Below are 24,005 nucleotides of genomic sequence, written 5' to 3'. Positions count from 1 at the left end.
TCAGTGCAGTGGGCTGCATCCCACCCTCAAGGGCAGTACTTGGCGGGGGGCACCACAGAGGCCTGGCTGGGACTACAGCTGATACCACGACAGAGGATGATGGAGGGAGGGGTGAGGCCCTTCCTTGCTCACAGCCTTTCATCATCCTTATTAATTAGTTTCTGCCACCTTCCAGATGAGTCTAGTTGCTGTCAGGAAGCTGGTTATGCAGTAAGAGATGGCAAGGGGGCCTGGGCATGGGCCAGCCGACCTGAGTGCACATCTTGGCTCTGACACCCTGGCCATATCACTGAACCCTCCTGAGCCTCGAGCTTCCTCATCTGTAATATGGGTTCAGTGACCGCTGTCCACAGAGGGTTGGACTAGAATAAGGGAGAAGAAATGAAGTGACTGGTACACCGTGGATCTTCAGTATTTGGTCCCTGTTGGAATCACAAGCTGCAGGGAAATGATCTCTCTTTGGTTTCAGGGTTTGCGTTAGGCAGAGGGGGGTCTCCTCAGAGCTCAAATCTGGTACAATCCGGGAAGAGGGCAACTGGATCTTGAGAAAGACCTTTCTTATTTCCTTGTTTCTCTCCTTATCAGTGCCCAACTCAGGAACTTCCAGAAAATATTCCCACGAATTCGTGACTAATCAGGCCCTCGGCCCTATATCATTTACGTGCGAGGGATCCTCAGTTCCATTCAGGGCTTCAGACATCCCTCAAGTGCCTGCTACGTGCCAGACTTGTTAGCAGCGGGAGTCCAAAGACTCTGGGGACAGGGACCCTGTTCTCAGGAATCAAGGTGCTAAAGGGGGCCTGAGAGGAGGCCAGTCCCAACAACATGGTGTGTCCCCATAGTAGCAGAGCTTGCCTTTGAGGGATGGAGATCATGAAGCCAGGGAGTCATTTATTCTCACCGGAAGAAAAAGAGAAGGCTTCATTAGGCAGGTCACACCTGAGTGGGATTTTGAAGGATGAATAGGAGTTTGTCAAGGGAAGCTACTGAAACATCATCCCCAGTCTCCTCCCAATTACCATCCCCCCACTTTCTGGGGCCAGTGTGGATCTTTGTGACGGTGGCAAGTCCTTTTGTCTCTCCTGGCCATCTTCCCAGGTCCCTTCCAGCTTTAACGCATGATGATTTCATGTCTGTACCTAGATGATGAGAATTTCTAAAAAAAGTCCTCGTCTACGGCCATACCACCCTGAACGCGCCCGATCTCGTCTAAAAAAAGTCCTCATATTTGCAAAACACTTTCCAAAAGTCTTTGACATTTTCTTTCTTTCCAAGTTTTTCCATCCATTTTTAATGAATTTTATATATTAGAGAAGCCATGATCATGTCATAATTTCTCAATATTTATATGAATAATTTTTATGTTGTGTGATACTTCTTTTCTTGTTTGTTTGACCTTTTTAAAAAATTTTTATTTATTTACTTGACAGCATAAGCAGTGGTAAGGACAGGCAGAGGGAGAAGGAGAAGCAGGCTCCCCACTGAGCAGGGATCCTGATGTGGGGCTTCACCACAGGCCCCTGGATCATGTCCTGAGCCGAAGGCAGACACTTAACTGACTGAGCCACCCAGGTGCCCCTGACCTTTTTTTTTTTTTTTTAAGCTTTTACTGGTTTGAGGGAGAGAGAGAGAGAGACATAAGCAGGGAGGAGGGGCAGAGGGAGAAGGAGAAGCAGACTCCCCGCTGAGCACAGAACCTGATACAGGGCTTGAACCCAGGACTCTGAGATCAAGACTGGAGCCGAAGTCAGATGCTTAACTGACTGAGCCACCCAGGCACCCTAGCCCTTGACCTTTCTTAATGCAAAGTTGGCCACACTTACCCCTTTTGACCAAAGAGGAAACCAAAGCTTGGCAAGGAGAAATGACTTGCCCTTTGCTGGGAAGTGGCATAGTCAGGCCTCCAATCCGGGTCTTCTGACCCTGAGTTTAGGGTTCTCTCCACTGTTCCACGGGACCTCTCACACACCCCACAAGACTAAAATCCCTCTGTCGGTTGTTCATAAACAATGCCTCATGGATCCCTTGCCTTGTGCAGCCCCAGGTCAGGTGTTGCTGCTGGCACAGAGTTGGACGAGTCAGGAGCCCTGGGTGCGGAGGATGCCAGGCCCCGCCCTAAAGACACTGCTTCAGGGAAAGAGCTAGGCCGGAGGCGCTGAGGGGCAGGAGGCAGGACCTCGAGGATTGTCAAGGGAGAGCTCTTTCAGCCAGAGAGCAGGAGGCAGGAGCAGATGGGGAGCAGGATGGCAGGAACACTTTCCTGAAACAAAATCCAGTCCCTAAATCCAGGATGAAAATGCACCTTGTCCCTAACGTCTGTCTGATCTCTCACCCTCCTTTGGTTTTCTTCGGAGCCTATGTCAGATGTATCGCTGATTCATTTATTTGTTTGTGGTCTGATGGCCCCCGGAGAGGGTGAGCTCCACGAGAACCAAGACCTGATGATTCATAGCTGTGTCTCCAAGACCTGGAACAGGGTCCGCTCAGAGAGATCTTCACTGAATATTTGTAGATGGATGGATGGATGGATGATGGACAAGTGATGCCTTCACCGATGGTCGCCCCGCCTTTAGCAAAGTGGTTCCCAAACTTGCTTGCATTGGAAACATTTGGGATCTTGAAAAACTGCTCACAACTGAGACATTTGGATTCAGTTGTGACCCAGGCACTGAGCTTTTTTTTAGGTTCCCCGAGTCAGCCTAGTGTAGTGTTTGGGAATCCCTGCTTTACCACCAACTTGTAGAAGTCATAGACACAGCGGCCTGGGCTGAGGAGGTGGGGAGGAGGGGGGAGGCATTTGGAGGAGAGGAGAGTGGTTCATGCTTTCTTGAATTTGCGGCCACCTGACGCTACCGAGTGTAAAGGAAGGGGAATTTCTTCTTCCTTGCCCTTACCCAATCCAAGTCACAGAGGACCTGGTCTGATTTCCTCCTCCCCTGCCATCTCCTCCTCTTAGATGGTCAAATGAGTCAGAGGAAACTTGGGTTTTCTCACCATTTTCCCCTCCTATTAGGTCTGCATGAGTAAGAAAACCCATTGTTCACATGTGCCCAGGTTGACAAAAATAGAGCTTGGCCTCTCTGAGCACTGAGCTGGGGCGAGTCAATAAAGACCAGTCCCACCCAGTCTGCCAGCCAGACATTATAAGGAAAAACAGGTCTGGGGCAGAGTGCTACAGGAGTCCTGGCCAAGGGACAGTCACCAACACCTAGCTGTTTGCCAGTGGGAAAGGGCTTCCGTGTCCAAGGCAAACGCCTGGGTCCAAGATCTGCTCCTGGGCTAGCCCAGGGTTGTAGGATGTGAAGGGACCTTAGCGACATGCCATCTGAACCCCATCTTCCCAGAGGAAGGAAGGGTCCCGGATGCCCTTCTCTTCCAGGCACAGTACAGGTCCCCTGGCCAGGCTCCTGCAGGAGTGAAAGGGTCTGGGATTCAGGGGTTGCTCCTGTTGTTTCTAGATGGCAGGTGGGAGCCATCTTCCTTGGGGGTCAAGAAGCCTCTGTAATCCCAGGGTTCTGTCGGCTTCCTTAGTACCAACTTCTCTTTCTAAAGCTACTACTACTACTTACCGACCTAAGTGGAAGTCCGTGTGTAAAGCGGTGGAAAGTGGAGCTATTCTGGCTCACCTGAGCATCCCCTCCTTTTGCAGGGTCTCCAGAGAAACCTGCAGGTTTCTAGGAACTGACTTTGAGAACCACTGGGCTTGAATGCTTTTTTTCAGCCCTGGTATTATTTGTGTAGCTGTTTTCTTGTTTGTCCATGTGGCTCATGTTCGTTGGCCTCAGTTGCTTGGCTAACATCAACACTGGGTAATGTTCGGAGAACTCTTTTCCTAATTATGCTCTTTTCCATAATTATGTCATGTATGTTCAGCCAGTCCTTCCATATGGCCCCAAACATGTACAAAATGTTGCCGCTTTACACCATCTGATGGTGAGCTAACACCTGCCTGGTGACAGCGGAAGATGACAAACGTGGAAGGATAGCTGTGGCACAGAGAGAACTTCCTAGATTCTCTGCCCTCACCTGGCTCACCCAGGTGAACACGGTTTTTCCACCCCCATCAGTATGTGGAGGCTAACTTCTGCTTGTCAACATTCTGTCTGCTTCTCTCTGGCTTTGGCACCCAGACAGGAGTATTCCCAAAACTATAGTAAAAGAAGTTGCAGGACATAAAAAGAATTAATGAGAGGGACTTGTCCTCTGCACATTATTCTCAGATAGATTCCCGGGGAGACGGTTTCTGTTTTTAATGAGATCCTTTGGAAATAGCAAGTCGAAGCCCTTAGGAGACGCACAGCACCGGGTGGGCACTGGAAGGGTATCAACTGCCCATCACTCCCCATCTTCTGCCAGTCATTTGCCCCTCAGTAAAGCATCCCAGCCAGAGCAGGAGTGGAAGTGGGGTAGGCAGCCAAGGAGCCCGAGTTTCAGTCCCTGCTCATCTGATACCTCAGGGTGCGGTTTGGACAAATGCCTAGCCTTCTCTGAGCCTCCATCTTTCCATCCATAAAATGGGGGAAGAGCACATTAGCTCTTTCTCCAGAGAGCCTTCCTAGCTTAAAATCTAAACACAGCTAATTAAACTTCTAAAACACAGCTATGGGAAGGAACCAGGTTAGCTACTGGGAGACCCTCATGGCCCCCAACCCCATAGGTAGGACTGCTCAGGATGGGGGACTATATTTCCCTAGTAATTCTCTCCCAGGCCAGCTCCCATGTGAATGAAAAACACTGAGTCCTCTGGGAGCCCTAGCTTGGGCTGGAGCCCTCAGTTTCCATGTCCATTTCAGAAGACATCCTTCCTCCCCAACCCCAAATTATCATTGATCCCCTAAACCCCCTGGAAGATGTCAGGGCCTCTCCCAAAAGTCAGGATTCTTGGGGCACCTGGATGGCCTTGTCGGTTGGGTGTCTGACTTTTGATTTTGGCTCAGGTCATGATCTCAGGGTCGTGAGATCAAGTCCCGCATCAGGCTCCGCATTGGGCATGCAGCCTGCTTGGGATTCTCTCTCTCCCTTTCCTTCTGCCCCTCACCAACCCTCTAAGATGTCAGGGTTCTAAATCATCCTATAAGCTATTTCAGGTTCTAATCCTCACCTCAGTTCTCCCCAGCCTCTTATCACATGGTCATTGGAAATGGCTGCTGTTTATTGAGCACCTGCTATGTGCCAGGCCTGCTCTGAGTACTATATGCATGGGTCCTGACTATTTTGATCCTCAAAATAATCCTGAAATACATACTATTATTATCTCCAATTTGCAGGTGAGGATACGGAGACACCAGAAATTAAACTTGCCTTGGCTCATCCAGATGATCTTTTACAAGGTGGTAAAGCCAGGATAGAACCCTTGGCTCCAGCCTTGGAGCTCATATCCTGAATCACTGAATCAGACCAGGGCTCATTTATGCTGCTGGTCATGAGAAGCTACTATTTATTGAGTGCCTGTAGCACAGGAAGCATTGAACTAGACACTTATTTTATCATTTCATTCAAACCTCCCAACTGGAAGAGGAAAGGTCTTGTTTCCATTCTATAGAGGTGACAGCCCGTGCTCAGAAATAGCAAATGACTTGGCTGTGGTAAACTGTAGAATGAGGCAGGCTTCAGACTCAGAAGTGCTCAGTGCCAGCATCTTGTGACCCTCCTCTCGGGCACACTGCTTTTCAGGACAGAAACCTGGAGATGCCACTCCCTCCACCAACCTTTGGGAAGAATAAAGAGGGACGCTAGAAACCATTCCCTCCACAGAGCCCTCCAAAATGGCTATCTGGGGGCGCCTGGGTGGCTCAGTGGGTTAAAGCCTCTGCCTTTGGCTCAGGTTATGATCCCAGGGTCCTGGGATTGAGCCCCTCATCGGGCTCTCTGCTCAGCCGGGGGCCTGCTTCCCTGTCTCTCTCTGCCTGCCTCTCTGCCTACTTGTGATCTCTGTCTGTCAAATAAAATCTTTTTAAAAAAAAACTACTAAAAAAAAAAAGAAAGAAAATGGCAATCTGACTACCCCTAATGAGGGCGGGGTGGAGGATACTTGACAGGTTCTGCTCTTCTTCACTGACTTTTGCCCGAAGCAAGCTAGGACCTAGAACAGTGCCGATCACCTGAGGTTTCTGCTTCCCTCCCCCAGTTCTGGATGGTCCTCTCACGTGACCTGCTTTCTGGTTCTCCACAGCCCTTAGGGGCACCATGAGACTCAGAAGGGAAGAGGGGAAACTGAGACAGAACCCCCTGGATGCAGCTACACCCTGAAACCTCACAGGAAGCCACTGAGCCGAGGTCTCAGGGTGGAGCTGGAAAGGCAGAGGCGGCCCAGGGTGCGTGGGCTCATTCATGCACCACACCTGTGGTGAGTGACTAACGTTAAGTGTACCCTCTGCCAGGATGCACAACAACTCATGAGGTTGACCTAGCCCCATTTTACAGATAAGGACACTGAGTCTCAGAAGGGTTACATAACTTGTCCTAGGCCTCATAGCTGGCAAATAGGATTGAAACCCAAGTCTATGTGATTCCAAAGCCAGTGTTTGTTATGATACAACACAGCACTTCTGCATGTTAGGGACTGCGGGAGTGGACCCAAGCAAGGGTGAGAAATAGTCCATGGTGCCCGCATAGGGATCTCTGACCTGCAAGACCATCAGCAGGGAGGAGAGGGTCAGTGGTGGTAGGGTCTCCGCCTCACCCCCACTGCTCAAGCCTCCCCTGGCACAAAGCCTCTGCCAGGAGGCCCTCCTCTAGCCAATGCTGTCCTTTTTGGAGAGTTCCCTGTAGGGCTCAGAGCCTCAGTGGGATGCTTTGCCTCAGAGTAGGGCCCCTGGTAGACAGAGAGGCAGCTGGCAACTTATTTGCAGGAGAGATTTGGGGGAGAAGGAAGTTGAGAGCAAAGAGCCAGAGAGAAGGAGGCTGAAAAGCTCTGTGTGTGTGTGTGTGTGTGTGTGTGTGTGTGTGTGTTGTTGATGGAATTGAACCAAAGCACCCAGCTGCCAACAGGTCCTGCCATGTCCATGTGCCACCCTGCTGGTCAGTGAGGACACAGGGAAGGCAAAGGGGCCTTCATGTTGGCCGGAGACAGACAATTAGGAAGATAAATCCCCCAAAACTTACCCCCAGTTGGACAATGCAACGCTGACTCAAAGGGAAACATCTGTATTAGTTGCTGCTTTACATTTTTGCCTTCTTTAATCCAAAGCATAGTGAAGAGTTATGGGGGGTGGGGAAGGAGGCACATTTTTTACTTAAATTATGTTTACTAGGATTCAACACAGAGTACTTCCTTTTTTATGTTTTCAGGGTTTTTTTGTTTTTGTTTTTGTTTTTAAGATTTTATTTATGTGAGAGAGAGACAGTGAGAGAGAGCATGAGAGGGGAGAAGGTCAGAGTCGGGATAAACAGACTCCCATGGATGTGGGACACCATCCCGGGACTTCAGGATCACGACCGGAGCGGAAGGCAGTCGCCCAACCAACGGAGCCACCCAGGCGCCCCTTGCTTTTAGTTCTTATTGCCCCTTGGTTCTTTGTATTCCTGGGCTGCTTCTAAATACAACTCCTGACTTTAGGAACGAAAGGACGAAGACTCAGACTGGTGGCGGTGGCGGTGGTAGGCGAGGGGGCTGGGGGTTTGGCAGATCTTCGTTCGGGTCCGCAAATGTGAGCGCGGAAGCGCTGGTCGGAGTCTCGCCGTACAGTGACCGCAACAGTGAGCGTAGTCGGGACCCGACAGCGACAGAGCCCGCCAGGCAGGCTTGCGAGCTCACAGACTCGGTCTCCTGGAATCTGAGGGCCAGAGCAGTGCAAACCCAGCGACCTTAACCTCGCGGCGCGGGCTCGGGCGGGCCCAGGCGAGCCCCACCTCCCGAGTCGCCCCCTCCTCCGGTGGGTAGCCCGGGCCTGCCTCAGAGCCGCGACGCCATTGGTCGGCGCCGCCCCAGCCACCTGCCCCTACCTTGGGGGCGGGGTTACCTGGGCCCCGCCCCCCGAGGCTCGGGTTCCCAGACCGGGCTTCCTCCTCCGGCCCCGCCCCCGGCTCGAGCCCCGCCCCCTTCGATCCCCGAGCCCGGGCGCCTCGTGATGTCACGGCAGCTTTGATACAAAGAGCCCTTCGGCCCACGCGGGTCTCCCGGCAACGGGCGCGGGTGGGGGCGGGGCCGGCGCCTTCAACTGCTGCCGAAAGTGAGCGACCCGCTGCGGCGCGGCGGGGTTCTTCTTTGCGCTCCCCGCGCTGCCCGCCGCGTTGCTGCCCGCCCCGCCAGCCCGCGCCCGCCCGCTCCTCGCCCCTCCGCAGCGCACCGACTCGCCGCCGGACGGGGGATGCGCACCTCGCCCGCCCCCGGGGGCCAGGTAAGCGGCGGCCGAGGGACTGGTGCTCGCGGGGTTCCGGCGACGCGCACCTGGCCGGGCCCACGGCTCCGGGGCGGGGGAAGTTACCGAAGCGCGGAACTTTGCCCGCAGCTCGGGCGCCCGCTACCGCCCCGGGAGTGTCCGCCCTCTCGGCCCTGGCCGGGGAGGTCGGGTTACCTGCGACCTCGCGCGCGGGGCCACAGAAAAGAAACCTCTGTTCCCGCTGCCCTTTCCAGGCCCTGAGCCGGCTCCCAGGTGCGGGGGATGAGCAGAGCTAGCTAGCCCCGGGGCGCGGGGAGAAGGGGCCGCTTCTTCGGTGCAGTTTCCGAGAAGTGTTTTTGGAGGGACCTACTGGACTGGACAGGGGGCTGGATTGCCAGGACGCCTTCCTCGGGACCCCCGGCCTCCGCGTCCCACCTCCGCTCCCAGCGCGCCTTGCCCCACCGGCACCGGTGTTGTCCCAGCTCCCTGCCCTTGGCTCCGCCGTGTCCCCGGGGAAGCTGTGCCCGGGCGAAGTTTTTCCGTAGCTCTTGGCGGCTGCACCGAGCCTGTTCCTGGGTTCCCTCGCTTCTCCGAGGGGCTCTGCTGGACAAGGAGGAGAGCCAGCCTAGTTCGGGGCTTGCGGACAGGGCCCTAGCCCTTTACAGCCAAGACGTCCCCGAGGCCAGAGGTGTGTGCGGAGTCCCAGCTCTTTGCCCTCCGGCCCCCGAGAGCCTGCCAGTAGTAGTTGTTGTTGTCACCGCCGCTTCTCTGTGGGCGACTAGCGTCTCTGAGGTCTTGGCAGAGCAGCCTCTGGAGAACCAATTGCGTCTGTGCTATGGGAACCTGGTCTGGACTTCGCTGGTGTTCCTTCCCCCCCCGCCCCCTTCACACCCTCCAGTGTACCTCTCTCTCCATTTATCTTTCTCCCCAGCCCTGCTCTCCCACAGATGGCTGGTAGGTGACACGTCACTCGCCCTGAGAGACAAGCCAGTGTTCCTTGTTTTATTATTTACAGGCCGCCTCCTCAAAGGATTGTGAACGGGCCAGATTCCTGCGCTCAGCCTACACTTTTTGCCTTGGCAACCCCCCCCCCCCCAGGGTTAGTTTCTGATGGTCCCCCAAACCCCTCTCTTCCCTTGGTGGAGGCAGGTGCTAATCTTCTGGGTTCCAGGGAAAGGGGTGGGGTATCCCCAGTTCCTGGTGACATGTGGCAGCCAAGTTAGGGAAAAGGGAATCTCAAAGGGGAGAAGGTGACCAATTATGGGTATATCAGACCCATGCTGTAGGGATCTCTGTCTTCCTGTTTGCAACCAGTCAGCTCAGCCTTGGTGGAATCCTTGGGTCACTGCCACTGACTGGGGTCTTGCCTTAAGCCAGGCACCAGCTTGCCCAGATAGACTGGCCCAACGCAGACCCTGCTGAGCTCGCATGAAATCCTTCTTCTGTGCCCAGGTGCTGGCAGTACAGGGACACTTCCCTACCGGTAAGGCGTTTGCAGGCTGTAGGGAGACTGAAAACATGGGCCAAATTCCCTGTCCACTGCCCTGAGCCCTCAGGCACAGTGATCTAGGTTGTCTCCAAGATCCCTATGACTTCACTGGAGGGGTGTGTGGCTTGGAGGATTGGGGGAAGCCAGGGAAGAACCTGGGACTTGTAGCAGGCATCACAGCTTGGGGGATGCCTTCTGGGGAACAGTCTTTTTACTGGGGGGACCCCAGGCTTTGGTGGAGGGGGTGGGGTGCATGACTAAGGCCAGCAGAGAGATAAGACTGTGCCCAGGGAGGGACCAGACTAGCCAGGCCAGGTGAGCCACGGGAGATATGACCTTTGCCCCAAGGAAGACCAGCGGGAGAGACTACCTTAAAAAGGACCTCTTAGCAAGTAAGGGAAGAAAAGAAATCTGCCCAGCAGCTTGCCTTGAGGCTCTGGGCTGCAGTGGGAGAATATCCTAGTGGATATTCCGCTGGCCCCCACACGCCCATTCTTCCCTCTCTTCTGAGCACTTTGCTCTTCCCTCCCTCAGCACACTGGCCCCTTTGTGGCCTGCGAGCCCCCTTCCCTATGGGTGGGACTAGCTGCCCCCACATCTAGGGCTTTCTCTGGAGCCCTCCAGGAGACCTCCTGGCTTTCGCCTTCCCGCATTCCCTCCGTTCTCCTCTAGGTGGCTAGAAACTTCCTTCCCTAGGGCTGGCAGTCCGTCTTCTGGGCTGACTTTTTATGCCAAGGAATGTTTCACAACTGATCTTGCTTACAATTTTGCTTCAGTTTATACATTTTAGCTGTGGGTATGGAGGAGGTGGAGGGGATGAGGAAGACTCCCGGTAAAGTACCAGGTGAGTGATCCCTGGAAGGCAGACCTCTCAGGACCTTGTCTGGGGGAGGGACAGCCTGGGCACGGGGTGCCCACTCTCTGGCTCTGCTCTCTGTCTCCTGGCACAGGGCTCAGTGCATTTTGAAAGGGAAGCCTCTTTATCTGGTCGCCCGCTGCCTGGGGTTGGCATTTGGGGCACAGTGCCTTGGCTTTGCCAGCCAGGTAGAACCCCTGGGCATGGGCTCTGTTTTCCTCTGGGTCTGCTCTGTTGACTCTTGACTCAGGAATGGGCTGTTGATGGTATCAAATCACTGGCCTTTCCAAGGACGTGGACCCCTTGGGTCTTCCCCCTGCTGGTCTCCCTGCTCCATTAATGGGTAATCCTGCCCCGTGACCGGCTGGGTATGAGGAAACAGCCACGTTGACTTGGCAGACCCACTCTGTGTCTTACTAGACATTGTGGGACCACCTGTCCTGGATGTGGTAGGGCCAGCCCCTCTGTCAGATGGCTTTCCAAGGCATTTCCCCATTTCTTTTTTTTTTTTTTTTTTTAATTTTTTTTAAGATTTTATTTATTTATTTGACAGAAGGAGATCACAAGTAGGCAGAGAGGCAGGCAGAGAGAGAAAGGAAGGGAAACAGGCTTCCCGCTGAGCAGAGAGCCCGACACGGGGCTCGATCCCAGGACCCTGAGATCACGACCCGAGCCGAAGGCAGAGGCTCAACCCACTGAGCCACCCAGGCGCCCCCATTTCCCCATTTCTGTTGGCCCCGCCCTCACCCAGCACATCACCCAGCACGGGCAGCTCCTCCGCAGACACTGGAGCGTCTCGTCTGTGCCAGACCCCATGCTGGGTGCTTGAGTTATGGCAGCATAGGGCAGCAGCAGTGCCTGTGTCCGTGGAGCTTGTGTGATGGCCGGCAGGCAGGGAACAGGTGCAGCACACGGGGTGGCCGGACTGCAAGCAGGCCAGTGGGGCTTGTGGACTTAAACAGAGTGGGCAGGGAAGTCCTCGCTGAGAAGGTGGTGTCCTGACAAAAGAGGTTCAGGTCCAGGGAGAGTCACTGCAAGGGCAAGGGCCCTCAGGGGGGGCCATGGCTGACAAGGCCAAGCTGCGATTGGAGAAGGAACCAGGTCAGGGCAAGGGGCACGGGCTCACAGAGATCAGGGACCTCACATGCTGCCAAGCGAGCACCCAGACCCCCGGAGAATGGGGGATGAACAGCACACAGTGGAGACTAGACATCCACTGGCACAAAGTGCATTTCCTTGCTCTGTCCTCTGCAAACCCTCGCTGTTGAGGGGTCTGGGCACTGAGGCATTTCTTTTGTTTCTAAGGATTTTATTTGTTTATTTGTTTTCTTATTTGATACAGAGAGAGCACAAACAAGGGGAGCAGGCAGAGGGAGAAGCAGCTCCCCGCTGAGCAGGGAGCCCGATGCAGGGCTGGATCCCAGGACCCCGGGATTATGACCTGAGCAGAAGGCATATGCTTAATGATTGAGCCACCCAGGTGCCCTGCATTGAGGCATTTTTTGAGGAGAAGTGTCTGCATGTGGCCGTTGCTGCTGTGGACTTTCCAGCCGTTGGCCTGGGGTCAGGTCAGAGAAGCCTGTCCCTGTGCAGGTAGAGACCATTCTGGCCAGATGTTATTTCCGCTACACAGATCAGTACCAGCAGAACCTGCAGGGCACCGCTTGGGCCACCCTTCTGTTCCCACAGGTCTCTGTTAGCAGGGGTGCAAGGCCGGCCCCCCATCTTCTCCTTCTTGGGCTCCTGGCCTCCTTGAGCCTTGAGGTGTTCAAGCCTTCCTTTTGCTTCCATGGGCAGCACAGTTCTGGGCCCTGCTCTCCTGAGAAACCTAGCAAAGACGCTCCCCCACCTGGGCAGCAGTTTTGGGTCTAATCTCTGTCTAGCCTAGGCCCCCAGAGAGAGAAAGAGTGTGTGTGTACACAGGGAGAAAGAGTGCAACCAGAAATGTGTTCATCCTTCGAGGTGTGTGTGGAGGTCTAGAGTTGTGGGGTCTGCGTGACCCCTGGCCCTGGCCCCATCTGGCAGGCTGGGACTAGTAACACCCAACGTTTCCAACCCCACTCCTCAACTTCCTTCAAGAAATGGGAAGTTTTCCGACTGTTGGCCATATTCGTAATTGATTCAACCTGTTTCGTCTTCCCAGACAAGTGGGTTCTTTCCCAGCAATGTAAACATGATTCAAATGAAAACAGAGCTCTGTGGCAGTTATTACTAATAGCTGTGGCCCTGCTTCTGGGAGCCTTTCTCTTTTAAGGGACCAGAAAGAGGAAGGCCTGAACAGAACCCCAGTGTGGGAGAGTGGGTGGGAACACTCGCTGTCTTGAGTCATCTGCTGTCACCCCCACCGTCCTCTGCACTCTGCAAGCAAGCCTCGTGGCCTGAAGAGGGAACTTGTGCTGCAAGAACCAGTGTGGTCTGCAGCGGACTTGGGGAAAGAGGGGGTGGGGGCAGGGTCTGCTCTCGGCGCCCGCCTTCAGTCCCCCTCTTCAGATAGGAGAGACAGGAACAGCACGTGTCTCCTTCCCGCCCACTGGTTTTCCTGGGAGAAACAATCCACCTCAAAACACGAGTGCCTCCCTTTCACCCAACTGGGTACTCAGCCACTCAATGCCTGTTTTCTTCAAGTAAAAAGAAAATGTTTTGGAGCCCGAGAATACACGTGTCTAGTCCCCGGCTCTGCGGTCTGCTCGCTGTGGGACGTCCGGCAAGCCGCCTCCCCTTCCCGGGCTTCCGGGGGCTGATGGTGAAAGTAAAATGAGCCCCTGTGACCTGACAAGCCCAGATGGGTTCTGACCGGGGCTCGGTTGATGCCTGGTGGGTGGTTAGACAACCAGAGAGGCAGGGTGGTGTGGCGCCCCGGGGGGGCTGGGCTCTGGAGCCCAGCGGCCTATGTTCGAGTCCCGCCTCGGCCAGGCCAGCGGCTACTTGTGCAGTCGCAGACTGTTTACCCTTTCCGTGCCTCGCAGCCTTCCTAGGTAAAAGGAGGACGATGCTAGTCCCTCCCTTGGAAGGCGGGCCTGTGAATCACTGTGTGAATGTATGAACAGCACTTCAAACCCTGCCTGGCGTATGAGGGAGCTGTTATTTTTAGTTCCTATAAGCTTCTAGTGGTTTGATCCTCGCGACTGATAACCTTAGCGCCTAACCGAATTTCTCGCCGGGAGGATGTCTGAGCAGAGGCAGGAAAGTGGTGGAGAAGAAGCTCCACTACCTGGGGGGCTTTACAGGAGGAGCAAAACTCCCCTTTCTCAGCTTCTGTGCTGTTTCAATAAACCAACCCAGCCTCTTGTGGATGTGGGCTCTGGGGCTGGAGCGCCGTGACCAGTGCCCGCATGGCAATCTGGGCATGGATGCCAAGCACGTCCCGAGGTGCCAGGCAGCTCCCCGGGGCTTGGTGTGGGGCTGTGCACCTGGTCCTTCCTTCCCACCCCGCCAAGGGGAAGAGGCCGCCGCCCCTCTGCTCACCCTCCCTTCCCTGGCCCCCAGCGTCTTATTAAAGCATTGCAACTCTGGCAGCCCACAGGGTCCCCAGAGATCTGGAGAGGAGCCGGACAGAACGATGCAGACTTGTCAGCCTCCCCACCGTGTTGTGTGACTGCCCTTGGCCCTGTTCCAAGGAGCCAGCCTACCTGTTCAACAAGCTTGGCTGCTCTGAGATCTGCAGCTCCATGGGGGACTGGGGGAATGGCAAAGCCGACGGGCAGGGCCAGGCTGGCAGGTGGGGGGGGGGGGGGTCGGGCCAGGCTCTGCGGCTAATATGAAGTAACCTTGAATCAGAAGACTCCTGGTGAAACGAGGGCTCTTGTTGACAGGCAGGTCTGGCCAGCACATTTTTGTGTGATTATCTACAAGATTGCGTCGGTTATTAGCAAAGAAGGACCTTGCGGCAGCCAGGCGTGCATGTGGGTGGTCACGTGCATGTGAGGAGTTGTCCTCTGCCCCCCAAGTCCCACACACAGTCTGAGGAACTGTGCCTGAGTCCCCATTCCCCACTTACGCTGTATTTTACAGACGCTAAGACACTTTCCCCCCCACGTTTTAGCATCTTCAGTTGGTATGTGTGGTACGTTTGCTGGTGTGCTTTCATTTCTCGATGTACTTAGAATAACAGTGTACCTTAAAATCCAAGGCGTCTCGGATTTCATGAAACACAGAAAGTAGGTGACCTCTGGAGAGCTTATGTAACCTGCCCAGTTTCTTCAAGGAAGGGAGTAGAGCTACCTTGTAGTGGTGGGAGGGTTATGTGAGGGGACACTCACTACGATGTGGTTCAGGGGAACAAGGCTGGACTCCAGGCTGACCTGGGTTCTGATTCCCACCTCGCCGCACACAAGCTGTGTGACCTCGGGCAAGCGGAGCCACCTCTCTGAGCCTCATGTTCTTCTTATGTCAGATGCCGGTCCTGGCTCCACAGTTGTCGTGATTGTGCATAAGGCATCTTTTCCTGTCTTACTGGGTCTCCTCTCCGGTCTCACCGCCCCATTCCAACTGGACTAGGAGGGAAAGTGAGGGCAGAGAGCAGGTTACCGGGCTTTGCAAGGTAGCAGAGGGAAAGGGGGTATTATTTATCAGGGCTTCTTGACTTGGTTTCTAATCCTTGAACATCATCTTTTTCTTCCTTCCTTTCCCTCCTCCTCCCACCTTGCCTGAGTTTTCATTTCCACATGTGTTTCCTTTTAGCAATTCTCCTTCCAGTCTCTCTTCTTCCTTTCTGTAAAAGCTCCCCACACGCAGCCTCTCTGAACCTCCCCATGGAGGGGAAGGGGAGGGAGCCCTGCCTCGTGGCCAGGTGGCATAGGCCCCGGAGCCTCTGCCGGCCGTGGTCCATGGCGTGATGTGCTGTGCTCCCGGCAGCCTTCAGCTCAAGCCCACGTTCTGGTGCCGCCCACCTTGCTGCTTCCAGTGCCCGTGTGGCCCGACCTAAGACTATTCCAGTGCTGCATAACTGACACTGCCATCACCGAGAGTAGTCTGTGTTTTCTGTACCCTTTCTGCTGCATTAAAGTCAGACCTGTTCGCATCCCAGCCCTGCTGGCTCTGTGACCTTTTGCAGGTTACTTAACCTCTCTGAGCCTGGGTTTTCCCGTCTGGATGGTGGTTGATGCACAAAAGTACCTGGTACGTGCTAGACGCTTAATAGGTGTATTCTTTCCTGGTCCTCCTCAAACAGTTAAGACCACTTGATGTTTCTTTAGGGGCTCTGGGAGACAGATGGAGGAGCTCAGGACAGGGAACTGCAGGGTTGCAGGCACAGGGACCTGGGCGAGCAGGATGTGTCAGGCAGCATGCATGCCTCTGGGACGGAACGGGGTGAGCCGTCAGGACCTCAATACCTATGGGGAGTGAGGTTGATGAGGTAGGCTGCTTGCTAAGAGTGCAGTGGGCTGTGTGAGGTGCTGGACTACAGCGCGTGGGGACGTCCAGCTGACCATGGGCCACCCCAAGCAGGGCCTCAGCGAGAGCTGCTGCTGGAGGGAGACCTCATTCTCATCAGAAGGACCCTCTGTTTCTCCCCCTCTTGAGATCCTGGTGAAAGCCAGTAGCCCAGCTCCCTCAATTTTGTGTGTGGTGCCTGGGTTCCCAGCCCCCTCTAGGTGCTGTCTGGACTCTGGCACAAGCGTCGACCCCCATCCTTGGTGTGTGGCAGAGGCTATGATGAGCTCCCCAGCCCTGAGAGAGACAAGGCTGAGGTTGGCTTACAGAATACCTGTGTCAGCGGGTCTGGTGGCCCCTTTGGGGACCCCCCTGGCAGGAAGCAAGCCTGCCATACCACACGTCTTCTTCCTGGGAACAGGGGAGTGGGTGGGTCAGTTGTGCCAGTGCTGAGATGGGAAAATCACTCCCCTCACCCACCCCGCCCCAGATCATCCTTCTCTCCTTAAAGTGGTGTACACGGGCTGAGGAGGAGAGGGTAAGGCACCTCACCCACCTCACCCAGTCCTAGGGAGAGAGTCATGGGAGCAGAGAAGGGGCTCATGGGACTTGTGCCTAGAGGTGGCTCTAGGGCCCTCCGCATGGAGGCAAAGAATTAGTCCCCTGGATATAGTAATGTTCTCACTGGGCCTTGTTTAGGGACAGGCCTTTGTGGCGTAGGGAGGAACTGTGTTTCAGGCATAAGGAGCCAGAGCGTGAGGGTGGTGATCATGTCCGACAAGAGCTTGGGGTACAAGGGGAGGGGGTGGCAGGATCATGTCTGGAGACTGAGACCAGCGGGACGGGGCTGTGTGTGCTGGGCTGAGACGGGGGCCTGGTTTTGTGGCCATTGGCAAGCTCACGGGGTCTTTGACAGGGACCTTCTTGGACATTCTGTAGCCTTGTATTCCCACTGGGCACCACCTGCCCTCTGAGCCCCAAGCTGTGGCTTGTGTTCAGACCCAGAGCTCTCACCTGTTCTTACCGCGGGACAGCCTGGGAAGGGACCCGATCTGGCTTTGCCTCCCTGGCTTGTGGCCCCCAAGCTGTGCTCTGGCCAGCAACACTCTGGTGAGTCTGGCTGTGCGACAGCAGCCCTGGGGACACCTGCCCAAGGCACTGGACCAGGCAGAGGCAGAAGGATAGGAGGGAGCACCTGACCAGAGCCTGCTGGGAGCACTGCTGGGAGCACTGCTGGGACTCTGGGATGATGGGAGATGCCTGAAGGTTATAACAGTAGAGGCAGGGGGGCTGGAGAGTGGTGGCAGAGGAGTTCCCTGGTCCGTGGCCTGCCTGATCCCAGGCAGGGATCCCCTTGGCCCTGCAAGCTCTGGCTGTTACCTCTGGGTAAACACTGGAACACTCTGCTTAGCCTTCCCGGACTGAGGGCTTCTATGCAAAGAAGGGGATGAGGTAGGTACTGGCCCCAGCTCTAGACGGTGGGTCAGCCCTGCTCGGGTGTACTCTCCTTGAGGCAGATGGTGGCCTCTCCCTGGGAAATTCACATCCCCTCATGGGAGGGTGCCCCGTGAAGGAACACTGCTCTGCCTGGCCGGCGGAGCTGGCCTGGGCCACTGTCGGCCCATCCCAGGCTCCTCTCTACCCCTTCCTTAGCATCGTGGTAAAACACGGAGCCCCCAAAGCAAGCCCCACAAACTCTTGACTGTGTGAGTAATTAAGCCCTCACTTCAAACAGCCACATCTTTAAAAGCTATAATTTGTGGCCCAAAATAGCTGCCTGTTCAAAGAGCCAGGAGAGCCCTTGATGTGTGCCCCTTTCAACGTGCAGCCTGTGGATTCGCCTTTGACATTTTAGTTGTCCGACACCCCTGGCTGTGGTTTTTTGGAGCCGCAGATCCAGTGGCCGGGTGGGAACGCCGCTTCCCAGCATATACTTGGGAAATCTTATTTTGAGCATTTAGATCTGGTGATTGATGTCCAGGGCTTTCTGACTCGGGTTCACGTGACTCTACCTTTCTGTGTGACCACCCACGCTGGGTGAGGTGGCCTTATCCTTTTATGTGACTCCCAATTCTTCTGGAGAAGAATCACAGCATAACTTCAGGGGAAGGTAGACTAAACTCTGGACACTGGGTTCTTACCTGTAAGGAGGAGAGGGTATTTATGTGCAGGGATTTGCGGGGCAGAAAATGAGACCCTTTCAGTAAAGCACAGAGCAGACACTGGCCACGTGGGGGGTACTCCCGTGTGTCCCCTTCCCCCAGCTGGCCTCTTGTTGTAGACCGGCCCTGTGGATTCGGGTAGGTACTTGCAGGGAGAGGGGTACCGGCCCACAGGAAACACCTCCCTTGACCTGCAGCTTCGCCAACAGCTGACGTGCCTGGAATTCTTGGGGCTGGCTGCTGGGCTTGGTTTCCAGATGTGGAAGCAATTTGAGTTCTGTTTTCCTAATCCCCAACAGTTTGCTTCTCGAGTCCATGTTCTCACTTGAATATCAAGACCGTTGGCTCTCTTTCAGGGCAAGGGTTAGGCTAGATGGCCTCTTTGGATCCCTTTTTGCTCAGGAGGTAGGTTCCCTGAGGCACTCTGATCACTCTGACCCAGGGCTTTGTTAGGACAGTCACACCCCTGTCAAGGGCTTGTTCCCTTCGGGAGAGAAGTTCACCGTGGGGCCACCTCCCCTCCATGGTTTTTCCCTGGAGATGGATCACTTAGCCAGAGGCAGCTGTTGTGTCTGCCTGACCCTAGACAGCCACCCGGGAAGGGGGAAGCTGGCTCCGGTTCTGGCTGGGTCTGGGGGTGGGGGGCTGGTGTCCCGGCTGAGCAAGGTGCCCACGTGTCCCAGGAATGATGAGGGCCCTTTTCCCCAAACTGACCACAGCAGAGGGAAGAAATTTCAAAGGACCAGAAATACCGTCTGGCATGGATAAACTGGTAATATCTTGCTCAATTACGGAGAGCTCCTCACCGCAGAGGTGGCCTGCCCCGGCTCAGACTGTAGTTGCAGGCCTAACTGCTGGTCTCTCCTCTTGTAAACCATTCACTTTTTAGGTAAAATAACTTTTACATTTGTATTATAACTACACTAAATACAGTTCTAGGCAAACAGAAATTGCCTTTGCCATTTTAAATGTCTCTGGCTGAACTCCATGTACACGTTCCTTTAAAATTAAAACATAATACATACACTATTGAGGGAACACAAGAAATGGAAATAATGACTTAGATTTATATACATGGTGTTTAGGAAAACATCATTCTGATAATTACAGATCCGCCAAGCTTCAGCTTCAGCAAAACAGAGTCTCTTTAGAAATCGCAGTACCGGGGCGCCTGGGTGGCTCAGTGGGTTAAGCCGCTGCCTTCAGCTCAGGTCATGATCTCAGGGTCCTGGGATCGAGTCCCGCATCGGGCTCTCTGCTCAGCAGGGAGCCTGCTTCCCTCTCTCTCTCTCTTTCTCTGCCTGTCAAATAAATAAAATCTTTAAAAAAAAAAAAAAAGAAATCGCAGTACCTCCAAATGATCACGAGAGAGAAGACAGCGTTTCTTTTGAGGAGAGAGGAAAACAAACCCCCAGTCCCTCAATGAGCTTCTGGAGACCCAGTAGGTCCCTTTGGAGGCAGAATTGAATTGACCTAGAAGGAATTTGCCTTTATTATCAGGGTGGGAAGGTGGGGGACAAATCCAGGCGGGGCCGAGGGGCACCATACAGGCTTCCGAGTGGGGGGAGGAAAGGGCGGTCATCAGCGAACAGCTAAGTACCACACACCGGCTGCCTTGAACCACTGAGATGAATTCTGTTGCACTTCTGGAGGCTAACTTTTAAGATCGAGGCGTCTGCGGGGTTGGTTTCTTCTGAGGCCCCTTTCCTTGGCTGGCGGATGGCTGTCTTCTCCCTGTCTCTTCACATGGTCTGTGTGTGTGTGTGTGTCTGTGTGTGTGTGTCCTAATCCCCTACTCCTCTTTAGGATACGAGACCATTGAATTAAGGCCCACCACGATGCCCTCCTTTTAATATGATTGCCTTTTTAAAGACCCTGTCTCCCCAAATAGTCACACTCTAAGGTACTGGGGTTGGGACTTTAACATATGAATTTGGCGGGTGACGGGACACAGTTCAGCCCATAAGAGGAAGTTCCTTCAAGCCATCTTCCAAGGCGGGGAGGAAGAGGAGTGTGAGCAGAGCCCGGCATCTAGGGAAAGAGCCCTGAGTGGAGGGGATGAGAGGCAGCTCTGCCTGCAGGCAAAGGCCCACTCTTGATGATGGGCCCTTTGGTGCTGTCTTCGGATGAGGTTCCAACGTTCTGATTCCTGGTTCGCCTTCTAGAACCTGAGCCACCGTTGCTGCCTGATCTGACCATTCGGAACCTAGACTGCTCCTCATTCACCTCGTGGGGTTCTGACCCTTGGTTGTGTTGGTCCACCAGGCTCCCTGTTTCTGCTGACCCTGGCTCCGGGGTGTAGCATTCTTTAAGGAAGGCTTCACTTTTGCATGTTCCGTTTAAATGGAGCTAAACTTGTCAGAGATTTTCCACTTTTCCTTAACCCATTCAGCAAGTTTGGGGCAACTATCTTTCATGTTTTATGTATGTATCTTTCTGCTAATATACTGAAAAACAAACAAAAGACCTGTAAGAACCGGTTATGGGGAGCCACTGAACGTGGGGCCAGGAAGTCTGTGTAACTCCCCAAGGTTTTGCCTGAAGCACCCCCCGCCCCAGGCCCGGTGGTTCCAGAGCCCACCATCCAGCTCCTGCAGTGGCCAGACTCCATCAGCCACACAAGAGGACTCCCCCACAGTGTTTCATTTGGAGCCCAAGCCAGCCCCTGCAACCAGGACAGACCATCATGGTGCTGGTTGGTGGGGGAGACTGTTCCAGCAAGGATTTGCATGCCCCAGCTGCCCTCCAGGGCCTCAGCCGTATTGGCTTTATCTCTCATGTAACTTTTTTCCCCCTAAACCATTTGAAAGAAAATTAAGCAAGACCTTATCAAAACTAAGGGTACTGTTCCTTCATAACTATTAGCAAGCGTAATTCCCTAATATCACCCAATATCTAGTCCATATTCCAGCTTCAATTTCGACTCCAATAGGACTTGCTAGCTAGGTGGTGGTTTGCTTATTTGTTTGAACTGGGATCCAATCAAGGTTAACATTTAGCTTTTCTGTCTCTTGATGAATCTAAAACAGTGGTTCTTAATAGTGTGGTCCTGGGACCATCAGCATCACCCAAGAACTTGTTAGAAACGCACTTTGGACGGGACTGGAAGAGATTATGCTGAGTGAAATAAGTCAAGCAGAGCGAGTCAATTATCATATGGTTTCACTTATTTGTGGAGCATAACAAATATCATGGAGGACAAGGAGTGTTAGAGAGGAGAAGGGAGTTGGGGTAAATTGGAAGGGGAGGTGAATCACGAGAGACTATGGACTCTGAAAAACAATCTGAGGGGTTTGAAGTGGCGGGGGTGTGGGAGGTTGGGATACCAGGTGGTGGGTATTATAGAGGGCACGGATTGCATGGAGCACTGGGTGTGGTGAAAAAATAATGAATACTGTTTTTCTGAAAATAAATAAATTGGGGAAAAAAAAAAAGAAGTGCACTTTGAGATATTTTATTTATTAGAGAGCCAGAGAGCAAGCATGAGTGGAGGTGGTGTGGTAGAGGCTGAAGCCAACTCCTCACTAAGGGAACCCAAGGACGTGGGGCTTGATCCCAGGACCCTGGGATCATGACCTGAGCTGAGGGCACACCTCTAGCTGATTGAGCCACCCAGACACCCCTAGTAGAAGTTAGATCTTAAGGCTTGATTAGAATTGAGCATAGGAGGCTTGTCCTTAATCTTGTGTCCAGCAATTAGTTGATGCTAGGTTTGATCACTGTTTTAAAGTGACAATAGCCTGTTTTTACCACAGTCGAAATATTGGGGGGGGGTTAGAGGGTGTTCAGAGGGTGTCAGGTAGTTCTTTGGTACCGTGCCAGTGTCTAGTCTAGTTCCTCGTCAATCTCCAACCCAACGGTTTTATTCTGCAGTTGGGGACAGCGTGCGATTTGGGCCAGGTCTCCTTTGCGTGGCTCACACCTTCCGTCTCTCTTCTAATTCTGTTGTTTGCCTGCCCCATCAGTTACCAAGAGAGATGAATTAAAATCTCCACCGCTATTCATTCGTTTATTTGAAAGTAAGCTCTGCACCCACCATGGGGCTTGAACTCCTGACCCTGAGATCAAGAGTCACATGCTCTACTCCCTGAGCCAGCCTGGCGCCCCACCCTCCATTGACTTTTATTTTTGGCCTGTGTCCTGGTGTTTATGTTGTGTTGCTTATAAACACCACGTAGTTGTTGTCTTTATCTAGTCTGGTGGTGTTTGTTTATTAATAATGTGGTTTTATTTCATTTTCATTTTCTGCATTGCTACCATGGTTGAGTTCTGATCTTTGGTCTTCTTTTCCTCTTTTTTTTCTGTATCCTTTCAGATGTCTTAAGCATTTTTTATTCCTTTTTTTTTTCTCCATTAGCGCTTTAGTAATACATTTTTAATTTTGAAGAGTGGACTTTTGAAATGCTTCGACATGCTCTTGGAATGCAAGTGGCGTGGTGGGGGAAGGGGGCCTGGAGGGTCTCCCAGTGGAGCGCGTGACCCCCTGTGACGGGTGCTGCCAGTGGGGTCCGAAGTCTGGCCCAAAGCCTAACAGCTTGAAAACCAGACCGTGGTGGCCCTTCCCTGACCCCTTTGGGACTCGAATGCCACCCCATGACCACAGATTATCTCTCCATGGACCCGCAGAGCCAGAGTGCTGGCTGACTGACTTACAGTGAGCAGCGTGCCCTGGCTGTGAGCTTGGGCAGCCCAACTTTCCCCATCGGTCACAGGCTTCCAGAAGCCTGCTGTGATCAAAAGGGGGGTGGGTGAACTTGGACATAGGGGAGCTGGTTAGCAGGGCTGCATGGACATTAAGTGATCTCAAGCTCTGGTGCCAGCTATGTCAGACCCCACAGCCTTTGGGGCAGACTGGCCATGTGGGGCAGGCAGACCAGACCCCTCTGGCCAGTGCCTGTGTGGGTGCTGCCAGGTCTGCTACAGACTCTCCCTATTAGATTCCTTAAGACACAGTCCCTCTGCTTTGCCACTGTGCGGGAAATTTGCCTACCCTGGCTCTTAGGTTGGCTGTGGGGGAGGGGCTGGCTGTCAGACACCCTCATTTCTGAGTTTTTCTGGGAGCTACATGTCTTCTCTTTCTCTTGTACTCCTGTGACACTACCTTAGCAGCGTCTGTTGGGAGAGGGGAAGCGTGAGACTGGGGAGAGAGACAGTGCAGGAGTGTGATTAAGAACGTGGAAAAGAAGGCCCTTTGGGTTTCCACACCCCTTCCACTGTAGGGGCATGTACCATAGCCGGGCCTCCATATTGGAGTGCCTTTGCTCTATGCAAATGGCCTGGGAGCTCTTGAGAACCGCAAGCCTTACTTTCTCTTTCTCTTCTCTCCAGTATCAGCCTGAGGTTCCACAGCTGGTGGGGGCCAGATCCAGAACCGAACCATGTCTGCCTGAGAGCCTCAGTTCTCCCACCTATAAAACAGGATAACTTAGGACTTCCGTCCAGGGGCCAGGGAAGGAAGTGCACACTGGAGGGGTGATCCTGGCCACTCTCTGATCTGGCCCCTGGGGACGGGAACAGGGCAGTCTGTCCTATCTTCTGAACGTTGGCCTCCCCCACCAGAATGGGACTCTTTGGGCTTTCTTCATCTGACCATGTGCAGTCAGTCCCCAGGATTGGCCAAGACAGGTGATAAATGAACTCTAGTGGCTCCCCTCTTTGCCCTTGACCTTTCTGGGGACAAGCCGGGGCCTCATATCTGAGCCAAGGTTACTTCTGTTCCAAAGTTGAGGCTTAGACACCAGCCTCCCTTTATAGAAGCTTACCTGCCCCTTTAGTCCCACCCTCGCCCTTTGACTGGCAGCCCA

At 53.8% G+C, this 24,005-nt stretch overlaps 1 protein-coding gene and 1 long non-coding RNA gene across 5 annotated transcripts in view; one reads left to right on the top strand and one right to left on the bottom strand.

Moving 5' to 3' along the window:
• The window catches only part of RAB11FIP4 (RAB11 family interacting protein 4), a 116,862-nt gene that overhangs the window by 70,770 nt on the left and 22,087 nt on the right, over window positions 1–24,005 (top strand). Inside the window, exon 1 of one of the 4 annotated variants that reach the window (XM_059147642.1) lies at window positions 7,772–8,339. The exons of the other annotated variants lie outside the window; for them this stretch is intronic. Within the exon in view, the coding sequence (XP_059003625.1) occupies window positions 8,310–8,339 (30 nt within the window). The 5' untranslated portion in view covers window positions 7,772–8,309. Of the gene's footprint in view, window positions 1–7,771; window positions 8,340–24,005 lie in introns of those variants that run through there. 4 annotated transcript variants of the gene reach the window in all.
• Window positions 7,131–9,252, bottom strand: LOC131815746 (uncharacterized). Its single transcript, XR_009347836.1, has 2 exons — window positions 8,517–9,252; window positions 7,131–7,775 (listed from the first exon to the last, which is right to left on the bottom strand). It is a non-coding gene; the product is annotated as an uncharacterized LOC131815746 (long non-coding RNA).

This window comes from Mustela lutreola, chromosome 15 (assembly GCF_030435805.1).
Source record: "Mustela lutreola isolate mMusLut2 chromosome 15, mMusLut2.pri, whole genome shotgun sequence".
Classification (NCBI taxonomy): Eukaryota; Metazoa; Chordata; class Mammalia; order Carnivora; family Mustelidae; genus Mustela; species Mustela lutreola.
This window is presented reverse-complemented; position numbering and strand designations above follow the sequence as displayed.